The sequence below is a fragment of the Neomonachus schauinslandi genome, chromosome 16 (assembly GCF_002201575.2).
Source record: "Neomonachus schauinslandi chromosome 16, ASM220157v2, whole genome shotgun sequence".
NCBI lineage: Eukaryota > Metazoa > Chordata > Mammalia > Carnivora > Phocidae > Neomonachus > Neomonachus schauinslandi.
Window position 1 is genome coordinate 11182417 of NC_058418.1, and position 18271 is coordinate 11200687.

Below are 18271 nucleotides of genomic sequence, written 5' to 3' on the forward strand. Positions count from 1 at the left end.
GGGGCAGAGGGAGAGGGAGATTGAGAATCTTAAGCAGCCTCCATGCTCAGCGCAGAGCCCGAAACCGGGCTGGCTCTCACGACCCTGAGATCATGACCTAAGCCGGAATTAAGAGTTGGACGCTTAACGACCTGAGCCACCCAGGTGTCCCCACCCTGTGCCCTTCTTATATTTTCTGGGAATTCCTGCTCAAGAGCCAGAGTTCCTTGTTTAGACATTTTAATATAAGTCTTCTCTGTTTTTAGATACTATTATTTTATTCATGTCATCTCACCTACACATATAGAAAATATTCCATGACCAGAATAGTACATAAAATTATTTAAGCAGGCAATACATTATTGGGGGGGAGCCCAAATCCATCCAATACCATGGCCCCTCCATGAGTGGGAAAGACTGACAGGTGGGAGAAGACAAGGACTTGAATTGCAACCCCCACATGACTCAAGAGTACAGCGCCCAACTTTGCTATCCTGTCCCCAAAGGCCCAAGTCACTCCACATCTGGGACCCTTCCAGTGCCATTACAGGCCCCGCAACACCTCACCTTCCCCGCCCCCTTTCAGGCACACATCCAGGGGAATTTGCTCCTACAGCTCATGCCACCCATCTGGGAAGAATTAAAGGTGATTACACAATCTGCAGCTAGTTGTGATTTCAAACTATTTAATTGGGAATGAGAGAGATACAAATAACAGTTTTCCCTTTTGCTTGCTCACTTTTTTTTTTAAACAAAAGATTTCACTAATTTCACTATATCCCTGAAGGCCTTTGTGTCCTCCAAAGACTGAAGCTGTATGTAGATGAGCATCTTCTGGGTCCTACTTATCAGGAGTCCTTTGCTTGTCCAGGGAGGGAAGCAAATCCTTCCAAGGCCCCCATCCCATATCAGAGGTGGGTTCTAGCAGCCAAAGAACCCTCCCCCACACCCATTGCCCTAGGGAGGGCTTAGCCCTCACTCAGAGCTCCCCCCTGGCATGCCGGATGTAGTGTTGATGCAGCCCCGCTTCCTGGGCAAAGTCCTGACCACACTCAGTGCAGGCAAAGGGGCCAGGAGGGGTGCGGGTCTCATGCGCCTGGCGGTGCCGCCTCAGAGAAGCAGCCTGCCCAAAGGTCTTGCCACAGTCAGGACAGGGGAATGTAGGCTGGGCAGCGGTGGGCGCCACTGGCGTGGAGGGCCTGGCGGCTGGACCGTGGCTGCGCTGATGGGCGATCAGGGCCTTGGAGGAGGGGAAGGACCGGGCGCAGGTGAAGCAGATGAAGAGGGCCCCCTGCAGCTTCTGGGCCACGAAATCCGCTGGGTGCTCCCGCTTCATGTGACGCTCCTGGAACTTGGAATCGGCGAAGGTGATGAGGCAGCGGGTGCACTGCGGGGCCCCCAGGTGGCCTGAGGGACGTGGGGAGAGGTCGGGGGGAAGCCAGCAAGAGTCACCAGGACCTCTCCCGAGCCCCAGAGTCATGCCAACAATTCACATTCAGGGCTTACCATGTGCCAGGCTGTATGCCAGGGCTGGACAGTAGCACAGGCAAACTATTACAGGACCTGTTTTATGGATGAGCAGGCTGAGGCTCAGAAAGGCCGGGCAACTTGCCTACAGTCACGAGGCCGGGAAATGAAATGGTGGAGTCAGGACTGGAACCCAGGGAATCTGCCCTTCCAACAGAGCCCCGTGATTAAAGCACAGCCTCTGGAGCCAGACTGCCTGGCACTGAATCCCAGATCTACCACTTCCTAGGCAAGTACAAGTTTCCTCATCTGGAAAATGGGGTCCTAACCATATCAGTATGGTTATAACTGATCAGTACGGTTATTACTACCTCATTGGGTTGTTGGAAGGAGTAAATGAATTAATTCATATAAAGTGCTTAGAAGAGTGCTACCCAGTGGTTTGCAATTATTAGTATTGAGAAAGAGAAAAGCAGCTTGACAGCCGGGGGCCGGCCTGGCACTCACAGCTAGGCCTTGGTGTTCTCCTGTTGAACATAAGCAGTTTCACAGAACCTCGTCAGACAAGGCCATGCTGTGACTGAGATGATTGAATCAAGTCAAGACCATGCCAGAATAACGTCTGAACACAGACAAAACACGAACGTTGTCCAAGCCACAAGAAAGACCAAACACCCCGCTATCCTGGCTCCTAGGAGGGGCTGCTGCCGCTTTATCAGTCGCAGCTTGAGCCTTCATGCCTCCTTCCTAGAGAAGATCTGGCCACCCTATCTTTTGCCCCTGCTTACCGGCAGCATCTAATTCTGGCACAAAACTCTTTCTTGAACCCTTCCCAAAACCACCTAAAATAAATCCTTTTCTAACACTGAGATGCCCCACAGCGCCCCAGGGCATGTGCTTCCTCAGTGCAAAGAGCAATAAACCCAACTCGTTCAAGTGTAGGGTGTGCTCCTGGTGGTCTTTGGCTGGAGGGCCTTGACACAGGGGCTGTCATTGTCACAGATAACCTCTCCTTGCCTCCGTTCCCCTATCTGAGGGAATCTCCTAGGGTCCGTCAGGAGGACTGAGATAACGAAGAGTAAATGCTTACAAAGTGCCCATAAGCATCATGAGCCTTCAGTAGAAGCTGTTGCTATCATGCTGTCAAACAGACCTTCTCCTTCTTTGCCCCTAATCCCCATTACAGCCGTGTCACCTGAGGAGTGGCAACTTCTTTTGACAGGGAAACCCAAGCCCGAGTCACACTGAAAGTCTGGGGCAGAGTTGGAACTGGAACTTGGGGCTCCTCTGCCAGTGCCCCACTTTTCCCAGCCACATCTCCCACCCCAAGCCTCTCTGGATGCCACTTTGTCCCTCTGAACTGTGGCCCACTCGAACTTACATGGACAGAGCAGGGTGGGTACATCTGAGCAGAATGAGGGTAAGGGTGGAGAGTGGCAGTTCCTGGTAGGGCAGCTTAGAAGCCATTTATTACAGCCCCTTCCCAGCAGGCAAGTGCTTGTAACGCCTGGGACACTTAAATGCTATAGAAATCCCTTTAGGTAGCATCAGCTCCAGCACCCCACCCTCCTCTGGCCAGCAGCACTCACAGATGTCGCCTCCTGGACTGCGGGGACTCCTCTCCTTGGACGAATCCTGCTGCTCCATGGTCTCTTCAGGATGCGGGTCCTCCATAGTGACTGGGATCCCTCTGGTCAAGAGAGTAGCACGCATGACAGAATAGTAAATCAAGTGAAGTCGCTCATCTATCGACAGCATTAAAGGGCCCGCTAATCCCGTGACTTCTGACAGGCTCTCCTTGCCCCCATAAGATGCCATCCTCTTGAACTCTAACCTGATGGAGCTGTTCCCTAGGGAAGCTTCGACCCTCCCAAAAGATTCGACTCCCTAGGTTTGTGACGCCCCTTCGAGCCTTCTCACCTGTATGAGACCTATGGCCTCCTACATCAAACTAACTCCCTGAACTCAGGGCATGGAACCCTTGAGCTTTGACACCAGCCTCATCCCCGTCTCCCACGTGTCTTGAGGCCGGTGATGGCATCCAGGCTTTAGCCCGCCTCTTCCCGTGAGGCATCTTTCTCGGACATCCTGTAACCCTCGTTCCACCCAGGGCCCCCGCCTCCCACGCGCGCCTTCAGCCTTCGCCCCAAGCGCTGCCCTCGGTTCCCTCCTCCCGAGGCGGGGTAGCCCAGGCCTCCCGTTTTTCTCCAGACGGCAGAGGGCTGCCTTTCGTTGCGCCTGTCAGTCGCTCGTCACAGCGCCGCCACCCGGAGGGAAGCGGGGTAGGGCCCACCGAGTCTTAAGGTCCCAGTGGCTTCCACGCCCTTTCGCCTGATGAGCCTCTCGAAGCCCAGGCCCGGCATGCTATCCGGCAGTGATGCAGTCGCGCCAACCGGGTCCTCAGAGTAACGGGAGGGGTCCTTTTCTGCCCTGGGGTGCGTTATGATGACGTTGCAGCCCCCCGTGCCGTACAGACCTCAGCTTCTTGCGCAACTGTGGCCGGGCGCTCCTGGCGCGCAGGCGCTTTGACTCCTTCATTGTTCCGAGCCTTGCGGCAGCAGGACTTCAATGGAAAGCGGGCGTACTTCGATTGCTTTGCGCAGGCGCCGTGAAGGGCTGTAGCCCCGAGGTCACGCTTCCAAGACACACCCTCTCCTTAAAAGAGTGACGCCAGGTTAGAGCCCCCGGAACGTGTCCGGACGTCCCCAAATCCCGGCCCTCTAACCTCTTCGGCCTCCTTCCGCCCGACCCCAGGGGCGGGGCTTCTCGGCGGCTGATAAGTCGCCGCCGACTGAGCTCTCAGGTTGTGCCGGCGGTTTGCTCGGTTAGTGATTTGGAAGGGAGGTGTGGGGGATAGAAACATCTATGTCCCTGAGGGAGGAGAGGGCTTGGAGGCCCGATTTCTGAGAATTTGAAACAGAGAAAAATGTATCCAGAAAGAGGGCGGGCAAGACGCCCTTATCCCTGGGGAAAAGGTAGGGCGTGGGTGCCGGATTTTTCCCTGGGAGTGACATCCAAGAAGGGAAGGGGACGGGGTGAAGGACTGAAGTCTGAGACCCCAGTGGGATGACAAAGAATAAAAAAGGCTGAGTGCTCCCTGACCCGGGTCTGCCCCACCCCCTTGCTTTCCAGGTATGCCACCGCCACGGGGTGACGTGACCGCCTTGTTCCTGGGGCCTCCGGGCTGTGGCAAGTCCGCGCTTATTGCAGCGCTGTGCGACGGAAATGTGGAGACGATAGAGATTCCCGAGGGACGGCCGGACTCCGGGATCCCCAGCCTGCGAGCTGCCGGCCCTGGCCTTTTCCTGGGCGAGCTGAGCTGTCCACCCGCAGCGCCAGGGCCCTGGGCGGCGGAGGCCAATGTGCTGGTATTGGTGCTGCCCGGCCCCGAAGGGAACGGGGAGCCCTTAGCCGCAGCGCTGGGAGAGGCAGCGCGGGCCGCCTTGGCCCGAGGGACCCCGTTGCTGGCTGTGCGGAAGCTCCGTCCTGGAGATTCGGAAAATGAAGCCCAGGCCCGGGATCAGACAGAGGCCCTGCTGAACAGCGCAGGATTGGGGGCCGCGGCTCTCTTCGTGCTGCCGGCCGACTGCGGCAGCAGAGATGGCTGCAAGGAATTGGAGCGTCTGCGGGTGGCGCTGCGGAGCCAGGCGGAGGTGCTGCAAAGGTGAGCGAGGAGTTGGGGTGGGTTGGAGGCCTGGTCTTTTAGAAAATGTTCTTTGAGATCCGCGAGACCCCTCCCCCCAGCGAGCTTGGGGCAGGCGTTAAAAACAGGATAGCTGCTGGGGGCCCTGCTCTCTCGTCCAGATCCCACCCCTCAGCGCAGGTTTTGAGGTCAGCGAGGCTCCACCCCAAGCCCAAGCTCAGTGCTGGACCCTTTCCCCATTTCTAGGCCTCGCCCCACGGGCTATAGGTTCCGACCTGTCCTCCAGGTTCATTCTCCTGCCAGTGTTCTGAGGTCACAAGCCCTACCCCAGTGAGAATTTTAGGAGAGGCCAGGACCTAAAGCCCGGATACTACCCCTCTCCCCCGCAAAAGTTTGAAGGAGGGCCCATTCAGCACACAAGCTTGTGATGCCCGCGGAAGATTTTACCCTAGGATTCACACTTTTTGAGCCCTCCTCACCCTCCCCATCATCAGCTTTGTTCTCCAGCTACACCAGTCCTTGTAAAGCCCCACCCTCAGTGAGCCTTATTATTTCTGGGATCGCTCCCCCACCTCCTTTTTCTAATCCCGTCTCGTTTCTATGCCCATTTGCTGGATACTTCCTGAATTTTTCCCCCCAACCCCTGGCCGCCTATTTCATAGAAGTCAAATGAGGCTCAGTGTGCATCTTTTTTCCTTAGCCACATCTCCTTCCTTGGTAAGTACTGGTAGGTGAGGCTTTTCCCCTCTTTGGTCCTTATTCCCTTCCTTACGCCTAGTCTCAGCAAAGAGCACCCTGGGTGACCTTGCTCTGGTCGGAAGGTGCTTGACTTTTCTTTAGTCCACAATTCAGTTGAAAGCCTGTCTTTGCCTGAGCCCAACCTTCCCTAAGTTTTGCTTGGCCTTTCTTAACCCTGCAGGTCCCTTGGAAAAGCGACCCCCCCCCCCGCCCCGCCCCAAGACTGAATCCCAGAGATTTAGCAGCTTCCCCCTTTTAGGCTTTGTTGGAAACCTGACCTCAACGAACCTGCCCCATCCCTGTTTTAAGCCCTGGTTTCTATATGCTGTACCATTAGTCTGACCCCTCCCTCTTCTTTCAGGGATCATTCGGAAAATTCCACCCTTATCATCCTAGCCTAGTCCTGTCCCCGTAGCACAGCCCTCTAGCGTGTAAACCCTCCCTCTTCCTGTTCCTTCAGGCTCCTTCCACCGGCTCAGGATGGCTTCGAGGTACTGGGTGCAGCAGAGCTGGAGGCTGTGCGTGAAGCCTTTGAGACCGGTGGCTTGGAGGCGGCGCTGTCGTGGGTTCGCGCTGGCCTGGAGCGCCTGGGCAGCGCGCGGCTGGACCTGGCCGTGACCGGCAAGGCTGATGTGAGCCTTGTGCTGAACATGCTACTTGGGTTGGATCCCCCTGACCCAGATGACGAGCCTGTTTTCACGCCCCCGGGGCCCACACCCTGCCCGGCGCCAGAGCGTCCCAACGTGGTGCTCTGGAACGTGCCTCTGGGCTCCGCGGGCACTGCTGCCACCCCCCATCCGACCCACTACGACGCCCTCATCCTCGTCACCCCGGGGGCCCCTACTGAGAAGGACTGGGCTGAGGTGCGGCCCTTCGTGCTGCCAGATGCGCCGCTGGTCTGCGTGCGAACAGACGGTGAGGGCGAGGATCCAGAGTACCCGGAGGAAGAGGAGAAGGCAGAGAAGCCCAGCTCTGAGAGCTTAGAGAACGCAGGCGGAGAGGGGTTGAAGAATGCACGCAGTGAGGGAAGGGAGAGCCGTGGCACTGGATTGCAGAAAGGTAGCGGGGAAGAGTCCGGGAAAGCAGGCAGCGGGGAAGGGTCAGAGAAAGCAGGCAGTGAGAGTTTGCCGCGTGTTGGCGGCGGCGCGAAGAAATCGGGCAGTGGGGACTCAGAGCGTGCGGCCGCACTGAGCCCGGAGGATGAGACGTGGGAGGTGCTGGAGGAGGCACCGCCGCCGGTGTTCCCCCTGCGGCCTGGCGGCCTCCCCGGGCTCTGCGAGTGGCTGCGGCGCGCGCTCCCCCCGGCCCAGGCGGGGGCGCTGCTGCTGGCGCTGCCACCCGCGTCTCCCCACGGGGCCCGGATGAAGGCTGCGGCGCTGCGGGCCGGGGCGTGGCGGCCGGCTCTGCTGGCTAGCCTGGCGGCGGCGGCGGCCCCAGTACCGGGGCTAGGCTGGGCGTGCGACGTGGCGCTGCTGCGGGGCCAGCTGGCGGAGTGGCGGCGGGCGCTGGGGCTCGAACCCGCGGCGCTGGCTCGACGCGAGCGCGCGCTAGGCTTGGCTCCCGGGGAGCTGGCAGAGCGGACGCGCTTCCCGGGCCCGGTGACGCGCGCGGAGGTGGAGGCGAGGCTGGGCGCGTGGGCGGGCGAGGGCACTGCGGGGGGCGCGGCGCTGGGCGCCCTTTCCTTCCTGTGGCCGGCGGGCGGGGCGGCGGCCACCGGCGGCCTGGGTTACCGCGCCGCGCACGGCGTCCTGCTGCAGGCCCTCGACGAGATGCAGGCCGATGCCGAGGCGGTGCTGGCACCCCATGGGCCCGCGCAGTGAGGGGAGGGATGAGGGTCGGGGCTTCCGGGGTGCTCAGCGTCCGTGCTGCTTGGCTCCTCCAGGGGCTGAGGACTCCCAAGTCCCGCGTGGGGTGGGGGGGTGGAGTTGGATGCCTGGGCCTCTGAGGTAACAGAGCTGGGGGCCACCACCCAGAATCCTGGGTGCTTGAAGGGGATGAGGGCTCTAGGACTACTGACTGGGATGTGTGACTTGTAGTCCCCTGGATCCCTAGGTCCTGAAGGGGAACGGAGTCTGGGGGAGAGAACTGATTTCCCTGGGGACCACAGGGCATGACACCAGACTGTCCTGAAGGAAGTTGAGGGGTTGGACTCCTAGAAGGGGTTCTGTCCTGGTCTCCAGGGGAGTAGAAACTGGATCTGTTGGTCCTCTGGCCCTGGGAGGGGGGAGAAGAGGTGAAAGCCCTGGTTCCTGATGAAGAGGGTCTCCATCATCCTGGAGATTCCAGTATGGAGGAAGGAGTCTGGGTACCCCAGGGAGCCGGAATCCTTGGAACTGCTGAGCCACAAGGGGGTATAGGATCCAGGCTTCCCAGAGGGAATGGGTCTGCATCCAGCCTCCCAGTTCCTCAAGAGGCGGTGGCTTTGAATCTTCAGTGGACCTTGGTTTCTAATTCCTGGGTGGTGGGAGGTCTCCGTCTACAGGAGGGAACAGGGGGCTGTGCAAAAGAGCTGGAGATCCTTTGGTCCCCCTTGAGGAATAGAGAGATATCTAATATTTGCTGTTCCAGGGGACTGATGACCCAGATTCCTTCCCCAGCTGTTGTGGGGAGGATGGTCCCACAAAAATGAGGGGAGGAGGCAAGAGGTCTGGGCATGGTGGGCCCTGGTGGTAGCCAGAGACCAGGAATGAGGCCTTCTAGGTGTGGAAGGGCAGGAACCCATACCTCAGAGGTACCTCCCACAAATCCCTTATGGATTTGGACCCTGGCAGTTGTCGCTCTGTGTGAGTTTGGGAAGGGATATGACTGCCCCATTTCATAGGTGCTGAGTGATTCAGGGGATCTTTGGTGAGTCTTTTCCTTTGTCCCTCTCTCCCTTAGTGGTTTCTATCTCTTTTTGGTCTTGATTTGTTCCGTCATTAAGCCTAACCCTTTCTGGCCTTGGTATTTTAAACTCCTGCCTTTTTTGGAAAAGCAGCTGTCGTGCTGCAGTGATCCAGACATTTCTGTGTTGGCTACCTCAGGTGTCACCAAGAGGCTCTGCCTTCTGGTGTACACACAGTGCTGCAGAGGGCAAGAGACCCACAGAACAGCTAGGGAGCGTTCCAGACCGTGGGAGTGTGCCATGAGTGAAGCAAAGCCAGAAACCACAGTGCCTGGAATGTTCTAGGCTGCCAACTATAGGTAGAAAAGACGCCACAGGTCACAGAATTCTTCAGTGTCAACAAACAGAAAGGGGGGACCCGAAAGGCCATTAAGTAGAATGAATCTCTTTTATGAGAGATGGGGAGAGCAAAGCCCAGGGAGGGCAGGCTCTAGGCCCAACAGCACACAGCAAGGTCCTATGTGGTCTGGCCCCTGCCTCTTCGCATTCCCTGCCCCCACCCCATCCCCCAACCAGCCTGATCTTCCTTCTGATGCCTGGTGGCCTGGGTGGGCCACCTTGGATCCTGCCCCGGGACCTTTGCATTTGCTGTTCTTTCTGCGTAGAATGCTCTGCCCCCAGATCTTCCCATGGCTGGTTCCTCCTTGTCAAGCAGGTCTCAGCTCACATGTCCCCTCAGAGAGGCCTTCCCTGACCAGTGTAACTGAAGTAGCTCACACATCCCCATTATTCATCTCAGCCTGTCAGTGTTTCTCTTGTAGCAGTTATTACTGTAAGCAGTTACCTTATTTATTTATTTACCTATTTAATAGCTATGATCCTCTTACCTGTCTTGTTCTCTGCTGTACCCCCAGCACCTAGAAGAGTGCCTGACAACACAGTAGGTGCTTAGTAAATACTGAATTCATTATTCCGTGGCAGACTGGAACTTAGATTGTCGGCCTCTTGCCACAAGACAGGGGAAATGAGCGAGGCAGGGAGAAACAAGCATCTGGTGGGAGAGAAGCTCCTGTCAGATGTCAGGGGATCTGGGAAGCAAGCAAGGCCTTGCCACTGGCACTCTGGGTGACTTGGACCAGTGCCTTATTTTCCCATCTGTGAAAGGAAAAGGCTGGACGAGAACCCTAAACACTTCCAAGATCCTATTTACTTTGACAGCAGGAGACAAGGGTGACCCATCTGAGGGGCAGATACCTGCCAGATGGTACCCCCATGTCCATCTTGAACCCCTACCACTGGCACAATTTGTCCCCTCTGAATTGAGGTGGCTGAGGTGGGGAAAAGCATTTGGCTCCATACAAAACGGCTTCAGGCATTGTCCTCAAAGGCCTTTTGGGCTTCAGGGAAAGGTGTTTGCCCATATCTGTAATATCCAGTACAACACGATCTGCCTCTCAGTCTGGCGTGCCCCCCGTGGGGAAGTGGGAGAGGCGCCCAGCAGTGCTGTCCATCAAACGGAATGTGAGCCGCATCTGTAACTTGAAATGTCCCAGCAGCCACATTAAAAAAGGTAAAAGGAAACAGGGCGAAGCTAGTTATGTTTTACGTAACCTAGTAAATCCGAAATATTATTTCGACGTGTAGTCAATCGAGAAAAGAATGAGATATTTTACACTTAGCGTACATCGCCTTCAGATGATAAATTTTCATCAGAAGTACCTCTATTTAACTTTCCGAAAAATTCGTGGGTGGAGAAATCGATTCCTCTACCCAAGTTGTCCCGATTATATTGACCAGTTTCCCAATAACTGAGGTGTGTATCTATCCATTTTCAATTAAAAGTGAATAAAGTTTAAAACTCCACTTCTCAGTTAACACTAACCACGTTTCAAGGGCTCAGTAGCCACCTGTGATGTGTGGCTAGAGCGTTGGACAGCACAGACCTAGGACGCTTCCATTATCACGGGAAATCCTGTTGGCACAGCTCTAGGGTCAGACGGTTCTCCAGACACTGGGGTAGCCTTGGGCAAGCCACTCAGCAAATGGTATCTACCTCACAGGGTAATTGTAAGAATATGTATGTACGTATGTACATGCATCTTCACACACACACACACCCGTCCACTCACACTGCAGCCCTTGGGAGAAGCTTGGCCCCTGGGGAGCTCAACCATAAGTCTTGTTGCCTATGCCCTGGGCCCCAGGCAGCACCCAGACAACTCTAGTCTGGGCACCTCTGTCTCACGCCCATGCCTTTGCTCACAGTGCCCTCCTCTTTCTCTGCCACTTTTCACGCCATCTCTGATTTGGTCTTGCCTGACACTCTGCCCCATGCTGCCCTGCTCCAAATTCCCTCTGCCCTCATGCCAACGAGGGTGGTGCCAGAGATCATATCTGAGAAAGCAAAACCCGATTTTGTTTGCCTGTGTCTTTGTTGGGGAGTGCTGATTGTGTTTCTGTCGTTGTGTATCGACACTCTTGGGTGTCGTGACTAATTGGGGGGGTTGTCTTTTAAATTATGACTTTTGATGGGAGGCATCATGTTGCTAGCGAGGCATCTGTCTCTGGGAGCATCCAAGCAGAAGGACTTAAGACTCCCTTGAGAACTGATTGCTGGCTGCCCTCGGGGTGTGTCGACATCATACTTCCAGGCTGGAAGACCCTTGAAGGCAAGAATTCAAGGAAATGGATGCTAAGTCTTGGCCCTGCCGTTGCCAGAGATGATCTCATCACCTTAGCCGAATTTCATACATTTCTGGATAATGATGAAGAGACTTGTATCCACTAGGGTGGGGAACCTGGGAAGGCTAATCAAAGGTGTGATTGGCCTGTGGTGCTTTTTGAAGGAGTGAATAAAAATGTGTAGAAATCCCACTCTGTGTCTCTTCTTTGGGGATTTGAAGGGAAAGATGCTTGGGATTTTGCTTCGGTCTGGGGACGGAAAGGGCTGGAGATAGTACTGGGTCTGAAGGAGGAAGAGACCAACGGTGGGGACTCCTGGGTCCTGGGAGAGGAGTGCTGGATGGTGAGGGTCTGTTTGGGAAAGAACCCCTTGAGCTGGAATCCAGAGACTCCCGGGATGGGGTGGGGGAAGGTAGATGCAGGTGGAAAAGTGACATTTAGACCTTAGGGGCTTGTGACAGTAAAGCATCCCAGCTCTGGAAGCAGCTTGGACCATTAATGCCTCTCTCTGTTCTTGGAGAGTCCCTTCTGACTCTAGAGCTAGCCGCGTGATTTGCCTGGCCACAGGAACAAACAGCAAACACCATACAAGTAGACGCTTGAAAAGTGCTCACATATTAGGGCTTCCTCTCTCGCTGCCCTTGGAACCCCTGCCAAGCCAAGAAGTCCAGGCTAACCTGCTGGGTGAGTAGAGGCATGTGGCCCAGTCAGTCTTGACACCCCAAGCGACAGCCAGCCAACCTTCTGAAGCAGAGCTGCCTAGCTGACAAGCTGAACCCAGCAAAAGAGCCACCCGGCTGATCCCAGGCCAAACTGCGGCCTGGCGGAATCATGAGCTAAATAAAAGGGGATTGAGTGTTCTAAGCGACTAAGTTTTGGGGTGGTTACAGAAAGATACAGCCAAAGATAATGGATATAGGCTTGTTCCCTCTCTGTGTGCTGTGGTCCTTTTCCCCCCTCGATGTGACGCAGTGATTAAAATCTTAAGCTCTGCCGCTTTGTAGTTGTGTGAACTCCAATGTAACATCCCTCCTCTGAGCCTCAGGTTCTTCTGAAAACAGGGCTGAGAATAACAGTGCCTATCACAGGGAGTTGTCGTGAAGATAAAATGAGAACTCTGCTAGGAGGCCCTGGCAGCCATTCTTGCTGTTTACAAAACACGTCCGTGGTCAATGTCACCGAGCAGGACTGCACTTCCTAGCCGCCCCACCCCCCCCAACCCCGTTGGGTTTGGTGGGCCATGTGACTAGCTCCATCCCATGAGTTATGTCAAGTCACTTCTGGGTCATGGCATTTAATCACCCACATGAGACATCCCTGTGCTTTTTCCTGTACACAGCAATGTTCGAGTTGGTGGCTGCTCCACGATTGTGATGAGCAGAACACCCTGTGAACAGTGCTGGACACGTAGGGTGAGGGAAGACTTGACTATTTGTGAATGGGGACTTGTTCAGCAAATACTGCTCTCCTCCCTCCCACTGGAAACGGAGCACCCTTCCTTGCTCAGTTGATGTTGGCTTTGACCATATGATTTACTTGACTCAGTGGAATGTTAGCACACTGGACCTCAGTAGGGGCTTTTAATGCACTTGGGCTCTTGTGCTCTTGTGATCTGCTGTAAGAACATTAGCCACTGATCCCAGAACTTGAATCCTCCTCCCAGACTGGAGCCAAACCAGCTGATGCAGAGCCAGCCACCCACAAACCCTCAGAAAGAAGAATGCTTGTTGTAATGGTTCAGTTTGGGGATGGTTTGTTACACAGCATTGCTGCAACATTAGTCGACTAATACAACGTTGTTGCTTTAAACCACTGAGATTAGGGACTTGCTTGTTACTGTAGCATAATCTGATTGAGGAGAGTGTTCAGCGCCTTCCAAGTAATGGCCACTCATTGAGTAGCAGCTATTATGATGATTACCATTTACAGACATATAGTCTCTAGAACCAACATTGTCTTACAGGTGCTAGGCACCGCACCAAGTGCTTTTGCAGTTTTCTTTCATTTGACACAACAACCCAACGAGGTTATAACTATTACCATCCACATTTTGCAGACGTGAAAACAGGCAAAAAGAGAGAGAGGTTAGTCAGGAGAAGTGATCATGGACGCGGGGTCTGCCCCTCCCTAGTGGTTTGACCCAAGGGAAGTGACCACAACCTGTGGCCTCAGTTTGTTCATCTGTAAAATTGGGATAATAATATCCACTTCACAGAGTTGTTGGGATTCTGAAATGAGGTACAGCATGGGAACACTGCACAGCAGCCCAGCAGGGAGCACTCCTTTAATAAACAGTAGGGTCTTCTCTCCCTTCCTTGCAAAGAGGAAGTTCCCAAGGGTTAGGACCCCTGTTTTCTGCACCCTACCTTCCTGAGATGCATCATATCACAAGAATTCAGGCACATGGGGAGGTGTAGGCTGAGGACAAATATGTGGCTCAAGCCACATATTCCTCAGTTCTTCACTCTGCCCTGCTAGGGGGCTGGGAGGCTGGAAGGCAGTCTGCTCGGTGGAGGAAGTAGAGATAGGAGGCTGAAGGCACCTTGGCCCCAGCCTTGGCGTAGCAGGCACTCTCTGTAGCACAGCCCCGAGTGGCAAATTTGGGGTTGATGAGACCTGAGAAGGGGATTTCAGAATGGAGTCGGCCCCTACCCCCGCCTTCCTCACCACCCAGGGGCCTTCCCCCCGCCCCTCCACTGCCCCACTCTGCATGTCCTCACCCAGTTCCCCAGAGCCACCATCTCCCCTAGAACCTGGCAGTATGGGCTCCAGTTCTGGGGCCCTGTCCCCTCCTCTAGAGATCCAGGTTCCCCTCACCAGCCTGCACGTTGCCAGCGAAGTAGACGCAGTGGGTTTCCTGGCCAACACAGCGGGCTGCCTGGGTCCCAGGGCATGTCTCCTGAAAGGGCGCGATGCAGGCTGGGCACTGGAGACCGTTCTCAGTGCGATTGTTCTGAGGAGCTGGGGATGAAGGTGCAGTGTAAGGTGCAGAGATGAAAGCCTTTCCTCACCTCACAACAACCCGGGGGTGGGGGGAGGGGGGAGGGACATGGGCTGCGAATGGACACTGCCTTTCCAGGTAAGCAAACTGAGGGGCACGGCAAGCAAGTTGCCCAGTGTCTGAGCGCGGGGCAGAGGCAGGCCGGGGCACACAGAGTGGGCTCTCTAGGGGCGGCTGGAAGAAGCGAGTCCCGATGCGGGGCTGAGCTGGCACTCACGGGGCACGGAGCCATGGTTACAGCCGTCACTCTGGCAGCAGCGGGTGTTGGACACCATGTAGTCCTTGGGGCCCATCGTGGTGGACACGAATCCCGTGTAGCAGTCGCTGTACTTCATGCAGGCCTTGTAGGTGTTCAGAGCGTGATGGCCCTCTGAAGGATGGGGGGCAAGGAAGGGAGGGCCTCCGCTGCGCCTGCTGACCCCACTCCAGCGCGGACCCCGGCCTCCGTGAGAGGGGGGTCTCCCAACCCTGCACTTCTCACACCCCCGCGACTGCCTAGGGTGGTCTCTTCCAGCGCCCCAAAGCCATGCCCCTTTATTTGCCTGGGGTATGGTCTGGAGTAGTTTATAAAGTGGCGCCCCCGCCACCCGCCCCATTACCATAGCCCCCAGTCTGCCTGATGGCCTCTTGCAGCTCCCCATTGCCAAGCCCAGGTGCCTGCCTGACCGGGTCCCTTCTGCCCCGCCCCGCCCCACTGCCATCTTCCTGTCTAGGTCCTGTCTAGGCTTGTGCGAAATGGTCTCTCCCAGCCTTCTCCATCTTCGCCCTCCTCCTGCACCTTCCAAATCCCATCCAACAAACCCTGGGAGGCCACCCCCAACCCCACCCTGCAACACCCATATCCTCTAAGGTGGTCTCTTGCTGCCCCCACGTCTTGGCTGCAGTGGTCTCTTCCAGTCTCCGTGGTCTTCCCCCTCGCGACCAAGTGGTGGTCTCTCCCAGCCCAATCCAAGGATTTTCCTCATCACCCCCTAAAAGGTGCTTTTTCCCCACCTTCCTCTCCCCCAGTCCCAGGGTTTGAATCTCCCTCCTATAAGCCTGGGGTCGTCTCTTCAAGGCCTTCGGGTCCTTTCGCCCACCTGGCGTGAGAGGGGGGACAACGCCTGCTCGCTGGATAGGGCAGCGTGCAATCCTCCATCCCACCCTCCTTACACACCCCCTCCGGTAGGGCGTGGTTTCTTCCTACACTCCAGGTGGCCCTCAGCTCCGCCGCCTTCACACCTGCCTCGGCGCCATCATCTCCCCTCCTGTGTCTAATGAATGGTCCTTTTCAGCTTTGAATGAAAAGCCCTGCGCTCCACCTCCACCCCCCGCCGCCCCCGTGGTCTCTCCATCTCTCCCCTTCTTCCCCATCCTTTCTCGGGTCTGGGGCGGTCCCTTCCATCGAAGTCACGCCCTCCTCTCCCAATTCACCCACCTGCCTCCCCATCTCCGTCTACTTCTCTTCACGCCGATTTGCTTCATACTTCAGGGTTCTCTTTCCTCTCCTGTCTGGCATGGCCCCTTTTATGTCTCTCCCTCGACCTCCTCCTGTCGGGAATGGTCCCTTCCATCCCGCACCACCCCCACCATCCCCGGGGGGTGGGGGTGGGGGTGGGGTCTCTTCCTCCCATTTTGGACGATTCCTCCCTCTCACCCTAAATGGTCAACCTGATCACATTCTTCCCAACCCACACCAGCCTCTTCCTTCTCTTCTATTCCTCCCCCACCCCCATTCTACCTCCTGCCTATTAGATTCTACCCCTCTCACCTGTTCTGTTCCCCATGTCCTTTCCTTTCCTCATCTCCACCTGCCTAAGAAAGTCTCTATATCTGCCCCCGCCCCCCCCAATCTAATATTTTGCAGAGTCTCGTTGTCCGAAATCCCTGAGAACAATGGTTTCTACCATCCCATTGAATTCGCTTCCTTCCACCCACCACCTCAGGATAGTCTTTCCCTCTTGCCTGACCTCCCACACGAGCACCGTGATGATCCCTCCCTTGGCGTGAAGCTATCTTCTACCCTTGAAGGCACAACCACCTCCCCAGGGCGTGACGCCAGACCCTCTTCGTACTTGTGCTCGACTCCCCGACGATGACCACGCATGCGTCCTTGCCGGCCTCGCAGGCCTTCATTTTTCCGCTGCACGTGGGCCCGGAGCCCCGGCACACTTCACAGCTCAGCGGGCACCCTGCAGTGTAGAGAGCCAGGCTGTCGACATGAGGGGCCTGGTCAGCGGACCACCAATGAGACTTCAGGGTCCAGAGGGAGATGGGGCAAAGGGGGCCGGATTTGGAGTCCTGAGGGAGGAGGGACAGGTGTCTCCCTAATTGTTCAGGGGTGGAGCACTGACCGCTGTCCAGGGAGCTGTCCAGGGCTCTTGCTGGGACGCGGTGGGGAAGCCAGCAAGGCTGCTTCCAGGGGCGGGAAGCGACTCCACCAGGGAGCCTGTTTCCCTAATTACAAGGCTGGGGACTTGGAACGCGAGGGTCCTCTGAGAAGGCTGGGGGGCAGGGCGAAGGTTTCCAAGGGCTTTTGTGAAGCTTCAGGCGCAGCTGTTTCTTGGACACAAGACCAGGTGTAGGTCTTGGGGATGGTAGGAGCTTAGGCAGGGGAACCTGAGCCTGGGGTCTTCATCCCAGATCAAGAAGGGAGAGTCAAGACCAAGAGGGCAGAGGGCATGGACTCCTTGGTCCTAAGAGAGGAGGCAACTGGGGGCCCAGACATGGGTCCTGGGGAAGGTGGAGCTTGTCTGAACTCCTACCTCTAAGGGAAGGGGGACTGGGGGTCTGAACTCTAGAATCCAGGAAGAAAGGAAATCTCTACTCCCCCATGCCGCCCTCCCCCCAGCTTTTTTTTTTTTTTCCTTCCCTTTCTAGTCATGCTCTCATCCAATTTCCTAGACTTCCTGTCTTATTTGGAGACCTTGCCTGGGGGGACAGAGGATTCAGAGCCCACCAAGCTCCCTCCTTTCTCAGGGATCCAGTCACATGAACTTTTGAGCTTTTCTTCCCTTGAGGCCCCAGGCTTTCTCTTCCTTCAGACCCTGCCTTCACCATGAATCTGAATTCCCAGGACACCACCTCTGTCCCCCTCCAAGACCTTGCTGAGTGCTCTCTCATGGTCCTCATGGTCCAGATCCCTTCTCACTTACCCAGACCCAGGAGGGTGCAGAGCAGCGTAAACGCCAGCAGGAAGGTCCCCGGTTTCATGGGAGTCCTCATGGTGAGTGAACCTGTAGTCCCAGGTCCCCAGCCCTTATAGGAAGCTGAGGAGGGGCGGGTCTGGATCCACCTTCACCCTGAGGTGAGAAATAGCTGAGGTAAGATCTCAGGGCAGGCCTTTGTGGCTCTGCGTTGGGGATACGGAACCAGAATCCAAAAGGGACATGGGCATCTCATGCTCAGCTACCTGCTCCCCAGGGACCCCAGGACTCTGGGCTTCTAGCCCCCTCTTCCATCAAGACCCAGAAGGTCACTTACCTGTTTTCTCACATTCCCACCGCCCTCCTCTCCCCCTCTTTTCTGGCCTGAAGCCCAAGGTCAGAGTCGGGTCACTTGATTCCCTCTAGGTATAGGGTGGCTGCTAGGACTGAGATCCCCTCTCTCTTCCCTCTCTTTCCAAGGAGGCGCCCAGCGTGGGTGGGGCCCTACTTGGGAGGGCCCAGCATGTCCAGGCTCGTTCTGCGGGGGACTAGGCGCTCTGTCTCTCTTCCTTCTTCGTGTGCTTGGCTCATATTCCCTGTTCTGTGTTTGGGCTGTCCCCAGCTCCGATCCCGCCTGGGGCTGCACCTCTGGGTCTCACGGGGACCGAACAGAGGGATGACTGTCAACAGGCAGGGGCGGGCGTGGTAGGAGACAGATGCCCACAGGTCACATATTGGGAAACTGAGGCATCGGTGAAAGCATTCTAGGTTGGGTGTATCTGGTTTGGATGCATGCTTTGGGTCTTATTTAG

The 18271-nt window shown here is 56.2% G+C and overlaps 3 protein-coding genes across 8 annotated transcripts; 1 reads left to right on the plus strand and 2 right to left on the minus strand.

Moving 5' to 3' along the window:
* Positions 1–307: 307 nt before the first annotated feature.
* Positions 308–3880, minus strand: ZNF576 (zinc finger protein 576). 4 transcript variants are annotated; one of them, XM_021681125.1, is made up of 3 exons: positions 3579–3880; positions 3036–3136; positions 308–1386 (listed from the first exon to the last, which is right to left on the minus strand). In XM_021681125.1, the coding sequence occupies exons 2-3, from the start codon at positions 3118–3120 to the stop codon at positions 959–961; spliced, it is 513 nt and encodes a 170-aa protein (XP_021536800.1). In that variant the 5' UTR covers positions 3121–3136; positions 3579–3880; the 3' UTR covers positions 308–958. The 4 variants fall into 4 exon arrangements, with proteins under 4 accessions (XP_021536800.1, XP_021536799.1, XP_021536798.1 ...); XM_021681124.2 differs by lacking the exon at positions 3579–3880 and adding an exon at positions 3367–3558; XM_021681123.1 differs by having other exon boundaries at positions 3036–3880.
* Positions 3881–4090: 210 nt separating this feature from the next.
* IRGQ (immunity related GTPase Q) lies at positions 4091–11496 on the plus strand. Its single transcript, XM_021681122.2, has 3 exons — positions 4091–4120; positions 4579–5110; positions 6288–11496. The coding sequence occupies exons 2-3, from the start codon at positions 4581–4583 to the stop codon at positions 7645–7647; spliced, it is 1890 nt and encodes a 629-aa protein (XP_021536797.1). The 5' UTR covers positions 4091–4120; positions 4579–4580; the 3' UTR covers positions 7648–11496.
* A 2087-nt stretch (positions 11497–13583) lies between these two features.
* Positions 13584–17912, minus strand: LOC110572739 (phospholipase A2 inhibitor and LY6/PLAUR domain containing). 3 transcript variants are annotated; one of them, XM_021681118.1, is made up of 6 exons: positions 17797–17912; positions 17469–17615; positions 16389–16505; positions 14552–14704; positions 14151–14294; positions 13584–13949 (listed from the first exon to the last, which is right to left on the minus strand). In XM_021681118.1, the coding sequence occupies exons 2-6, from the start codon at positions 17536–17538 to the stop codon at positions 13795–13797; spliced, it is 639 nt and encodes a 212-aa protein (XP_021536793.1). In that variant the 5' UTR covers positions 17539–17615; positions 17797–17912; the 3' UTR covers positions 13584–13794. The 3 variants fall into 3 exon arrangements, with proteins under 3 accessions (XP_021536793.1, XP_021536794.1, XP_021536795.1); XM_021681119.1 differs by lacking the exon at positions 17797–17912 and having other exon boundaries at positions 16389–16525; positions 17469–17531; XM_021681120.1 differs by lacking the exon at positions 17797–17912 and having other exon boundaries at positions 16389–16542; positions 17469–17495.
* Positions 17913–18271: the final 359 nt, after the last annotated feature.

What these genes read in the sequence shown, in the direction of transcription:
- ZNF576 (XM_021681123.1), bottom strand. Translation starts at nt 3,264, where the DNA reads ATGGCATCTTATGGGGGCAAGGAGAGCCTGTCAGAAGTCACGGGATTA. An exon ending in CAGTCCAGGAGGCGACATCT is followed by an intron (nt 1,387 to 3,035) that starts GTGAGTGCTGCT and finishes CACGTCCCTCAG; the next exon opens with GCCACCTGGGGGCCCCGCAG.
- IRGQ (XM_021681122.2), top strand. Translation starts at nt 4,581, where the DNA reads ATGCCACCGCCACGGGGTGACGTGACCGCCTTGTTCCTGGGGCCTCCG. An exon ending in CAGGCGGAGGTGCTGCAAAG is followed by an intron (nt 5,111 to 6,287) that starts GTGAGCGAGGAG and finishes CTGTTCCTTCAG; the next exon opens with GCTCCTTCCACCGGCTCAGG.
- LOC110572739 (XM_021681118.1), bottom strand. Translation starts at nt 17,538, where the DNA reads ATGAGGACTCCCATGAAACCGGGGACCTTCCTGCTGGCGTTTACGCTG. An exon ending in TAACCATGGCTCCGTGCCCC is followed by an intron (nt 14,295 to 14,551) that starts GTGAGTGCCAGC and finishes CTTCATCCCCAG; the next exon opens with CTCCTCAGAACAATCGCACT. An exon ending in CGCTGGCAACGTGCAGGCTG is followed by an intron (nt 13,950 to 14,150) that starts GTGAGGGGAACC and finishes TCCCCTTCTCAG; the next exon opens with GTCTCATCAACCCCAAATTT.